General features: G+C 53.5%; 1 protein-coding gene across 1 annotated transcript; it reads left to right on the top strand.

The window, feature by feature from the left end:
• Positions 1 to 3,674: 3,674 nt before the first annotated feature.
• On the top strand, positions 3,675 to 4,550 carry Mrgprg (MAS related GPR family member G). The gene has a single exon (XM_004653914.2). The coding sequence runs from the start codon at positions 3,675 to 3,677 to the stop codon at positions 4,548 to 4,550; it is 876 nt and encodes a 291-aa protein (XP_004653971.2).
• The last annotated feature ends 7,544 nt before the right edge of the window (positions 4,551 to 12,094 follow it).

Raw genomic sequence — 12,094 nt, 5'->3', positions numbered from 1 at the left:
AGCACCTTATCTCACTCTAGCCAAAGCTGACCTGGAATTCACTATGTAGTACCTGGCTGACCTCAAATTTACTGCGATCTTCATACCTGTGTCTCCTGAGTGCTGGGATTAAAGGTGTGTGACACCATGCTCAGCCTCCCTCTGGCTTTTTTTTTTTTTTTTAATGTGGCTTCTAGAGCTCGAACTCTGGTCCTCATGGATACACAGCAAGCACTTTGGCAAATGAGCCATCTCTACTTCCCATGGATCTGTCCTCTCCTTAATTGGTGGGATCACCTAGCCACAACCGTCCCACCTATGGTGCTTGAGATGTTAAATTACATACTGAAACTGTGGCCACGTTCACACAGCATGCTCTTCGTGAGAGCCAACAGATGCTGCACATGCTTAGTGGTGAGCTTACCCAACTGGGAAAGGTGGATTGTCAAACCTAGTGGCCCTTTTTTAAAATTCTTTTCATGTGTAAAAGTGTGTGTATGTGTGTGCGCACGCGTACGCATGTGTACTAAGTCCAGAGCTCACTAATTCAGTTAGACAAATGAACCAGCACTCCCCAAAGATCCTCCTGTCTCTGCCTACCCACTTCTGGGATTACAGGTGAGTGCAGCTCTGCCCTGATTTTCACATGGTCTTTGGGGATCCGAACTCAAGTCCTTATCTGCCCAGCCCCACCTCATGGCTCTTGACTGGGCAGCTGCATCCCACCAGAAGCCATGCTGTTATGTTTACATACAGGTGACAAAGGCAACTTGCCCACTCACGTCACATGTGAGAACCTGAATCTGCTGGGCGTGGTGGCGCATGCCTTTAATCCCAGCACTCAGGAGGCAGAGGTAGGAGGATCAACATGAGTTCGAGGCCAGCCTGAGACTACATAGTGAATTCCAGGTCAGCCTGGGCTAAAGTGGGACCCTACCTCCAAAAACCAAAAGAAAAGAAAACCTAATGCCCTTCTTTCAGACCTGACCCCTCCACAGGAGGGAAGCCAAGTCCTTTGGCTCTTGGGAATCATGAACTGATGTTTTAATTTACATAATTGCTTAAGGCCACCATTCACACACAGGGCCTCTTTTGCTGCAGGGGATGTTGCTTAAAAGCCAGACAACTGGCCTCACAGCACCTATGCAGAGCTAAGACCCCCTCATGGGCTGGGGACACACCACAGGGGGGAGCGATGTGTGATATGGTAATTCTGAGAGGTCAAAGTATATGGATACAGTTTGACATGACCACAGCCATCTCGAGCGGGAACAATCATGACTATCCTGAGTAAACACATTTGGATTTTCTCGCATGTTTTTTGTTTTTTGTTTTTCCTGAAGACTAAACACAAAACCATGCAGACAGCATGACCACGAGCGCTGCGCCTGACTCTGATATCATCTGAAGATAAACCAGATACATTCCAGCCCAGGAGGACACATTTGTCCTAACCCATAAATCTACCCTCTTTCTGAGCCAACTTACAGGGGTCTACCTGTTACTCCAGCTGCCCGGGGCCCTGGCTCCTGTGAGTAAGAGCCAGAGTTAAGTCCCACTCTGCACAGACCTGGCTGTCTACATCTTCCTTTGGTCCCAGGGGCCACTGCTCAGGTGCCAGGTCTGCATCATTCCAGAACCAGGGCAGGACTCTTCAGTTTCCTCTCCCAGATGGACCAGGAGGAGGGGAAGGGCCACCCACTCTGACAGCTCCAACTGAGCTCATTCTCTGATTCCTGTGAATAGCCACCACACCCTCCTACTTCTAGGGAACTGGCTGGAGCCCTGGGTCCAGCTGGCCAGCTGGGCCCCAAAGGACACAAGAGGATTTAGGGCCCAGGAGGTGCTCCCAGACGAGCGTGGGCCAAACGTGGGCGAAGACAGCAGGAGACGGCCACCATCCGCAGGTGGTTAGCAGGTGAGAAGGCCCGTCCCTGCCCCACTACCTGCTCCCCCCAGTGAGGGGCTGTCCTCCCCGACCCTCAGCAGCTGCCTGCTCCCTGCCTGCCTCTCACTGGTGGCTCTAACGATGTCCTCTGAGAGGGACTTTATGGGGATCCGGAGGCCAAGGGCTTAGAAGCCAAGCTGAGGGACCACGCTTGGCTATACCAGCAGGCGCCTCCATTGACACTGACAAAGATGCCCCATCCTGGGACCCTCTACCCTACCCCAGGCTACCTTACTCCCACCACAGCCCCACCCCACACCAGCCTGGCTTCCCACCAGTCATAATCCAAGCAGGAGTTTGGCTAGCTCTCTTGGTGCACCTTGAGGAGACTAAGGCCCAGACAATGAAAGAATCGTGCTCCTGTCACCACCATAAGTCCAGCCAAGGTCTCTAATTCTCCCACATGCTACTGGAGACCTATGTTTGGAGGGTGAGCCGTGAGCCACTGTCCCACAAGGAGCCAGGAAGAATGTTAAGGGGGAGAGTGAGGTGGGAGGTGAGAGTGGGTGGGAAACTACAGAAGGTTCTGGCTGGTGAGAAGAAGCAGAGTATGAAGGAGGGTGAGTTTGGGTGAGAGGAGCCCAGGGTGGTCATGGGGGAGACATAGCCCAAGCCAGAAGCACAGGTGAGAACACAAGATACTCCCGTGGTTTTCTTGACACTGTCTACCTCTCCATCTCTATGTTCCTGTCTTCTTCTCTGTCTCTTCCACTGTCTGCCTGTCTGTCTACATCTCTCTGTTTCTTTCTCCCTATCTCTGTCTATCTCTGTCTTTTGTATGTCTATCTCCCTGCTTCTCTCTCTTTCTCTCTCCCTCTCTCCCTGTTTATCTCCTTGCCTCTCTCTGTCTCTCCACTTCTCTCTGTCCGTGTTTCTATCTCTGTCTCTCCCTCTCTCCTGCTGCTACCCCAGCCTGCAAGTTCCTGTCTCCAGAGCCCAGGACCTGATGGCCAGCCCATCTCTCAAGGGCTAAAACAGGGTAGTGTGTGTGTCCTATGGAAGGGAAGGCACTGCTCTGAGATGCTCCTCCACTCAGGATGCCTGGGGAGACCACGGGCCCTACTACAAGTAGTTCCCCTTAGAAGACTCAGGACACCCAGACCTGTCACCACAAAGTCCCATGCCCTCATGTGGGGCTTTGGAGTGGCCTCTGGAGCCACACTCCTCCTAAGGGCTCTCGGCACGTGTGCCCTGCTCAGGCCCAGAGGATATGGGGGAAGCCAAGTCACCTGGCCCCTGGGGCTCAGAATACCCTAGCTGCCCACCATAGCCCCACCTAGCACAGGGTAGAGTGCCCTGGAGCTACACCAGGGCACCAGCAGAGACCCTTGGATGCGTGTGATCTGGGACTCAGGATAGAAGCCCTCACACCAGCGTCCCCATGGAACAGACAAGGGCGCCTCAACACTGACAGTCCCTGCATGTTCCCTTTGCTTACACAAGGTGGACTTCTGCCAGGGGATACCTCCCAGAAGGGGTGTGGGAGAATGGTGCACACCTTAGGCTGCCCACAGAGCAGGGAGCACCGCCTGTAGGTAGGACGGGAGTGAGGGGAGTGAGGGAGGTCCTGGGCCACCAGTGACTGGGGCGGGGTCTGGAATACCACCAGGATGGCCCTGGCAGCTGAGGCCTGTGCTTTCTGCCTTCCCCACTTGGGGCACAAAGGTGCTGGTGGTGAGCTCTCTCTCTCTCTCTCTGTGTCTCTCCTTTGCAGGGTGCTCGGGGTGTGCCTGTGAAGCTGGCCAAGATGTTTGGGATATTTAGTCTGTGGAGTACCTTCAACAATGTGGTCTTCTATCTCACCCTTGCCGTCAGCCTGGCGGGGCTGGTGGGCAACGGGCTGGTGCTCTGGCACCTCGGCCTGCACATCACCAAGGGCCCCTTCAACGTGTACCTGCTGCACCTGGCCGCCGCCGACTTCCTGTTTCTCGCCTGCCAGTTGGGCTTCTCCGTTGCCCAGATGGTGCAGGGCTCCGGCAGCGACAACCTGGGCTTCGCCGTCACCTTCCTGTGGTTCGCCGCGGGGCTGTGGCTGCTGGCCGCCCTCAGCACCGACGGCTGCCTCACCCACATGCTCGCCGTCTGCTCCCTGGCCAGCTGCCGGCCCAAGCACACCTCCACCGTGCTCTGCGTCCTCGTCTGGGGGCTGACCGCGCCGGCCGTGCTGCTGCCCGCCCACGCCTGCGGCCTGCTGCGCTCCAGCGCGCGCCTGCTCACCTGCCTCCGCTACCACGTGGCCAGCATCACCTGGCTGGCCACGCTGGCGGGCGCGGCTTGCGGGACCAACCTGGTTCTCTTCGTCTGGGTGACCTGCTGCTCCCTACAGCGGCCGTTCAAGCTGTACCGCCTGGTCCAGAGCTCGGGGATTCTGCTGTTCTTCTGCCGCCTGCCCATGGTCCTCTACTGGAGCCTGCGGCCGCTCCTGAACTTCCTGTTCCCCTTCTTCCCGCCGCTGGCCGTCCTCCTGGCCTGTGTGGACAGCAGCTGCAAGCCTCTCCTGTACTTCCTGGTGGGCCGGCGGCCTGGCACGCGGGAGCCGCTGCGGGTGGTCCTGAACAGGGCCCTGGGGGAGAAGGCCCAGCTGAACCTCGGGGGGCTGTCCCTGCCCATGAGCCACATGTAAGGCATAGCTGGTCATCGCCCCCACCCCCACCACCTGCTCTGCCCTCAGAGGTGCCTTTCAGGACTGTGACTAACTCCAGCCCTCTGTATGGCTTTTGCCCTGGGGACCTCAGAGCTGGACATTGGCCCGGGAAAGGGGACTGGCCCCCATGCCACGCACAAGTACAGGTAGAGAAAGGAGGATCCGGGGATATAGTGAAGATGTGTGCCCCACACAGCCCTGCCCCCTCACCACCCTGCCCTGCTGCAACCAACTTGAGGAAGACGCTCCTCCGTAGGGCAGAACTGCCCCCAGCAGCCCTAGTGGACTGGACGACGGCAGCCTCGGGCCTGGGCCTCCTGCTCCGGGGGAGGTGCCGATTGCCCTTGAGGGTGGCTGGCCTTGTTCGGAAGCTTCCACTAAAGGGTCTTATGCGATCTATCATTTCTCCCCCATCCCACAAAACCTCCCCATCCAGACCCCACCCCAATGACCACACTAAAAAAAAAACCTTTCTAATTCTCCAGCTTGGTGTCACCAGCAGAGGCCAACAGATGGGGCTGTTGTGTCACCAAACACACGTAGTCCCTTCTCCCAGCCCCATTCCTGAGCTACCCCTCTTGTCCACCCGCCTCTTAAGTGACCCAAGGGCCTTCCCACGGCCTAAAAAGTGCCCCAGGCTCCTACGCCGATCCCATGCCACCCCTCTGCTCTTTCAGGGCTGGCACTACCTGGAGCTATTCCTGGTTGCCCCGCTGTGACTTGCCAGCTGGCTTCACCTGCAGTTTGAGAAAACCAAGGGACAGGCTTCCAAAGTACACATCATTTTTGTGTGTGTGTGCAGGAGCGGGGGGGGGGGGATTGCTTAGTGGTCAGGGACACTTGCTTACAGAGCCTGGCGGCCTAAATTGGATTCCCCAGCACCCATGTAAAGCTAGAGACCCTGGCATGCCCATAAACACACACACACACTCACACACACACACACACACATCACACACATAAATAAACTTTTTATTAAAAAAAAAAAAACCCTCCATGGTCATGGTTGAAACATTCAAGATCTACTGGAAATCCCGAAAAGAAAAATCACCAACACATTCTCTTCTCAGATGGAGGCCTTTTGGGTGAGGAGCACTCCACCTGTTTATTTTTATGATAGACACACTCTTTTTATCATTTTGTTTTATTCACTTATTTATTTTTGAGGCAGGGTCTCAAGTAACCCAGGCTGGCCGCAAATTCTCTATGTGGCTGAGGCTCAGCTTGAACCCCTGATCTTCCTGCCTCTATTCCTCCTCTGACCATGCTGAGATTACAGGCATGCACCACCATGCCTGGCTTATGTGGTCCTGGGAATTAAATTAAATTCAGGGCATCATGCATGCTAAGAAAGCTCCCTACTAACTGAATTACATTCCCAGTTTCCTCTTCACCCCACTCCCTTTTGGGGGGGGGTTCAAAGTAGGGGGTCTCTTTCTAGCCCAGGCTGACCTGGAATTAGTCTCAGGCTGGCCCTGAACTCACAGTGATCCTCCTACTTCAGCCTCTGTAGTGTTGGGAGTAAAGGTATGTGCCACCATACCTGGCCCCCTCCTGGGTTTTTTGTTTTGTTTTTTAATGCCTTATGCATGCTGTGAGAAACCTGGTACAGCCTCTTGCTGGCTATAGGATAATGTTGAGTTTTCCCTTTAGAAATATGACTTGGGGTAGGGGCTAGAGAGATGGTTTAGCAGTTAAGCGCTTGTCTGTGAAGCCAGATGCACAAGGGGGTGCACGTGTCTGGAGTTAATTTGCAGTGGCTGGAGTCCCTGGCATTCTCTCTCTCTCTCTCTCTCTCTCTCTCTCTCTCTCTCTCTCTCTCCCTCTTTCTCCCTCTGTAACTCTCAAATAAGCAAATAAACAAAAAAAAATTAGAAATATGACTCAGGGAACTTTGGAGAATATTTTTAAAATGGGATGAAGGAAAATTTACTGTAGAGGAACCACTTTTGTAGGGCTCTGTTCCCCCTGATGTGAATACAGCCATAACCATCCTGCCACTCCAGCTCTCCCCCAGACTGTGCCCTCAGGACGGGGGCAGCTCCTGTAAGACCACGAGTTAATGCGACTCTTTGTCTAGCGGGTGCTGTGGTCTTGGGAAGGATGAATGGATGACCTGGCTAAAGAGAGAAAGAGAGAGAGGCTGGCTTTTGGAGACAGGACGGGAAAGAGCTGTCCAATCTTGTGCATGTAGGCTATGTGTGTGCTGTCCGTGTGTCCATGTGTGTGTGTGTCTGTGTGTGAGAGTATGGGTGCACCATGCTGTGGCAGACCTCATTTGAGGCAGGCCCTCTTGTTGCTCCCCACCCATCGCGTCTGCCAGGCTAGCTGGCCTACAAGCTTCCGGGCAGCCCTTGTCTCTGCATCCTTCTTGCTGCGGGTGCCCTGGGATCACAGGCACTGGCTACTGCACCCGGCTTCACTTGGGTTCTGGAGATGCAAACTCAAGTCCTCGCACCTGTTCAGCAAGTGCTTTATCCGCTGAGCCATATCCCCAGCCCCAGGACTGCCCATCTTTAGGGCATTCACACTGGATCCCAAGGAGGGGAGCGGTGTACTCCCTTCCCAGAAAGCCTGGGGATAAAGGTGGGAGCAATTTCAGAGATGGGGTGCTACGGGATCAGCCACATCCTCTCTGCCCCAGGACACAGCTGCAGAGCCCTCTAGAGCCAGCCGTCCAGGAGCCAAAAGGGGCGGGTGGGCAGCCTGGGAACTGACGGCCCTAGGCGACATGATAAATAGCCTGGTCTAGACATCCAGGGAGTGCAAGGTCTTTGCCTCCTAGGCTGCTGCCGGGGCTGGCGCTGTCACATGAGCTGAGATGGTGGTACATCCCTCATCCTAATGAAATTCAGACAGAGGTACAGCGCTGGCCTGGGGATGGCCTGAGTTGTGGCTGGTACAGGATCGATCTGGCTCTGCCACAGGGTGACTGGGCCCCTCTGCCTACTGGCACCTCTCTGGCTGAGTGACCTGGTGACTCAGAGCTAGGCATATGGAGGAGGCAGAAGGGCAAAGATGACCGGGCCAGGCTTCAGCACAGGGTAGCCCACTCTAACCACCAAGGCTAAAGGCATCACCTCTCCCACCAGGCAGAGCAGCCCTGGGCATCCTGCCCGCTTACCCTTACTACCCCCACCTTGCTATCTGCTGGCATCCCTGCCCTGGTTGCCATCTGCTTGCCTTCAAGGTCTATCTGTTCTGTGGTACTCGGGCTCCTGGCCACAGGCATCTATTTTTAGCTCCTGCGTGTGTATCTACCTGTCTGAAAACCAAGGTCACCTTCCATGCCCCGAGTAGCTGCTCCCCCCACCACCACCACCTAACACACACACTGCAGGCCTGACATGGGCTCATTTTTCTCTTTAGTTAATCTGTTGTTTGCCTGTTTGGTCCTAGCCCTTCTCAGAGGCAGCCGAGCATCCTGAGGGCACAGAGCCAGCGGTGCAGTCTGGCTGTCCTGGGGACAAGACAGGGAGGAGAGGCTGAGGGAGCATGCGCGCAATAGATAGGCAGGGGATGAAGGCAGGGACATTGTCTTTTTCTCCAAAAGATAATGAAGACGGGGCTAGGGAAATAGCATGGAGGGTAAAGTGCTTGCCTTGCAAGCATGAGGACTTGAATCTGATCTGCAAAGACACGCACACAATGCAGGGCATGAAGGCACACGCCCGTAATCTTAGAGCCGGGGAGGTGGAGACAAGAGGGCCTGACAACTGACATCAGACAAGGGGCTCGTGTTTGTTCGCCACAGGACACAGCCTCTGAGGCCTCCCTGACGCCAGTAACTCTGTGCTGGTCCCTGGGTGTGCTGTTGACGGGGAGGACCTGTCATGGCAGCTCCTATTCCCCAGAAGTTTGATGTCTGGAGAGGTAACAGGCACACAGAAGCAAAGACATCACATTCTGGGCACATGGAAGCTTAGGGAGAGACCGTTTGTCCTGAGATGAATCCTGGGGTCTTGTGGCCAACATCAGGCAGACAACAGCAGCAGGACAGTGTGCCAAACTCTGACAAGAGGAAGCTGGCTATAACACCCATAAGCCCGCCCCATCTCCCCAACAAGACACTGCCTCCAGGAGGCTCCAGTTCCCGAATTGCCACCAGCTGGGGACCAAGCATTCACATCACTTAAGTTTATGGGGGACACCTGAGTCAAACCACTACAGATGGTAAGGTTCAGACGACAAAATATCTGGTCTCCAGGGTCAGGGAGTGGCACACCTCTAGTAACAGAGCGGAGAGGCTTCCTGGAGGAGTTGGCACCTGCCAGGAGTCTGTACAAAGCATGTGGGGAAGGGAGCGTTCTCCAACACAGCAGGGTGAGTCTAGGAAGCCTGGGTGGAAGGGTGAGACTCTTGCAGGGGAACAGAAGCCAGGCAGGTCCCAGGGGCAGAGGATGAAGCCACAGCAGATGAGGTATGAGGGGCCCTGATCCTGGAGCACTGCAAGGAGATTGAGGTACCAGAGATGGACAAGACTGTGCCAGTCAAGGATGCGGCTTCACCCTGCCACCCTTGGGGAGCTGTGAATGAAACACAGACAGAGAGCCACAATTGACTCGTGAGCCTTACAGCAGAGTCAGAGACCGGTGGCCTGAGGACAGGCTGGACAAGGCAACACCAGGAAGCTGTGACAGTGATTCAAGGCGTGTGCCGCACGGTCCCTGCAAAACTGTGGCAGGAAGGCTGCAGGGAAGGAGGAAGGCTTGGCAACGGAACAACAGATGAGGAAAAACCAGGGTCAGGTGCCTAGTGTGTGGTAGGTCAGTCACAGACAGCTTCCTGGGGGACACAAGAGAAGGATTGGGTGATGGAGCTGCAGAGGGGGACAGGGATACCCCGGGAAACTGTGGGCAAGTTCTCAGGTCTGTATTTCCAGTGCTTCCTCTCCAGTGGCGGTGGAAAATGGTGGCTGGTTTCCACCTGGCACCACTGTGGGAGAGACTTTCTGTTCCCATGAAATCACGCCCATGTTCCACCATCTTTATGCCTGCAACTTTAAATCAAGTTGTGAAATCATTTATAAATCCTACAATTTTCATATTTCTTCTTCAACATGTATGTTAGGTTAATTTTAGAATCGAAAATTTCTCCAAAAGTCCACTAAAATTTTGACTAGGAATGCATCATTCCATCGTCCTCAACTATTCTGGGAAAATGTATGGAGAACTAGCATCTTATTTATTTATTTATTTATTATTTATTTTTGGTTTTTCAAGGTAGGGTCTCACTCTGGTCCAGGCTGACCCGGAATTAACTCTGTCAACTCTGGGTGGCCTCGAACTCATGGCAATCCTCCTACCTCTGCCTCCCGAGTGCTGGGATTAAAGGCGTGCGCCACCACGCCCAGCTTATTTTTTTTTTAAAGCTCTGTGTATGTGTGTGAGAGTATACACCCATGCCTGTGGAGATTGGTGGACAAAGTCTTGGGGTGTTGGTTCTCCCGCCTTCACTGAGACAGGATCTCTCTTGTCGTCTGCTGCTGCAGCCAGTCTAGCTGGCCTGTGAGCTTTGGGATTCTCGTAGCTCTCTGCCTGCCGCTGCCATCAGTGCACTGGGGTTACAAGATGCATACGGGTGCTGGGAATCAACCTCAAGTCAGCACTCTGACAGAGTAGGTGCCTTTAATTGATAAGACGTCTCCCCAGCCCAGAGATTCAGTATGTTTTACAACGGAGCCTTTTGACTTTATGAGTGGGGTCTATCCTGTGACATATGTCACCTGTCTTTTGGGGGCTTTCTGTATATGTGCCTTGTACGTAGCTTTAAAGTTTACTCTGGGAATTTGAGAGTTCTCAATACTACGTAGAAATAATCTCTTAATTTCACTTTCCAATAGTTGACCCTCTACTGATTTTGTCTATCAATCTAACAGCTACCCTTTCTGGCTTGAGAAACCCACTGATGGGCTCTAAGAGTCTTTATGAGAATCAGTGAGGGTTCTCCATGCACACAATTGTGTCATTTGTGAGCAAAGACAGCCTCACTGCCCCCGCTGCATCCTGCCTTTGACCGTATCCTCCTGCTTCACTGCACCGGCCAGGGCCTTCACGTGACACAGGAACGAGGAAGGTGGCCACCCCTGTCTTAGTCCCAATCTTATGATAATTGCCAGATCTTCACCACGAAGCGTGACACCAGCTGCAGGCATTTCACACATTTGCATACGAACATCATGTCAGTATAATTCCCATCTACTCCCCATTTGCTGAGTTTTTCCATCACACCTGCAGAGTGGATTCGGTCAACTGGTCCTTTTCTGGCTCTGGCAAAATAATGGCAGTGTTTCCCCCTGTGTCTGTTCATACTTATTTTGCAGTTCTAAAGATCAAATCCGGGGCTTTGCTCATGCCTGGAAAATTGTCTACCGCTGAGCCCAGCCCCGGCTCTGAATGGCATCAACCTATGTTCTCATGCAGACCTCACATGCAGAATCCCTGTTTGGTCACTATGTATTGTTGTTTTGACACACACGGATGGGTTTGATGTGCTAGCATTTCATAAGCATGTTTGTATGTATGGTCAAGAGAGATGTTGAGCCAGGCATGGTAGTGCACGCCTTTAATTCCAGAACTTGGGATGCAGACATAGGAGGGTCACTGCGAGTTAAGAGGACAACCTGAGAGTATAGGAGGAATTCCAGGTCAGCCTGGGCTTGAGCGCAACCCTACATTGAAAAAATAATAATAATCATAAACAGAGAGAGAGTGAGATGTTGGCCTTGTTTACTTTTGAGGGGAATTTTCTTGGAGAGATGTGAACAGTCATCTATATGCCTCAATAGACTACCAATGACAGGCCAAAGTAGCAATGCCACCCAAGTCTAACTTAGTGAACCCATGCGTACACTGGGATTACTTCAGAGTGAGGGTTGGGACTTCTTACAGGAGCATGGGCAACCACAGAACAGCCACATGAGGGGAAGTCCCAACCTGGCATGGGTGATGAGAGTTTCCCCTTCAGCTAACCTGCCCCTCTCTGCATACTCTAACCAGCATGTCCAACCTTTAGCCCATAGGCTGCATGAGGCCACGTGGAGCCAGCGTTAGCTGTGAATGCAGTCCAACGCAAAATTATAAACTTAAAACGCTGAGATTTATTGTGATGGTTTTTGTAACTTGATTGTGTAGGTCTCGAGCGTGAACTTCGTAGATGACAGCAGCAATGGCAACAGGTTGGACGTACCTGCTGGCCCCTCCGGCGTGGCAGTCACGCGCAGCCGGGCAGAGTTACCTACTGCTGGCAGGGAGGGCAGGAGAGTGAGGCTGGATTTTCAGGTGAGGGCATGACGATCTTCTCCACTTCTCTCTCTACAAGAGAATGTTAACAGGGCCTCAGTGGTTAAGGCGCCTGCCTGCAAAGCCAAAGGACCCAGGTTTGATTACCCAGGACCCACATAAGCCAGATGCACAAGGTGGTACATGTGTCTGGAGTTGCTTACAGTGGCTGGAAGCCATGGTGCACCCATTCTCTCCCTCCCTCCCTTCCTTTCTCTCTCTCTCCCAAATTAAATATATATA

The sequence above is a fragment of the Jaculus jaculus genome, chromosome 1, assembly GCF_020740685.1.
Source record: "Jaculus jaculus isolate mJacJac1 chromosome 1, mJacJac1.mat.Y.cur, whole genome shotgun sequence".
Taxonomy (NCBI): Eukaryota; Metazoa; Chordata; class Mammalia; order Rodentia; family Dipodidae; genus Jaculus; species Jaculus jaculus.
This window is presented reverse-complemented; position numbering and strand designations above follow the sequence as displayed.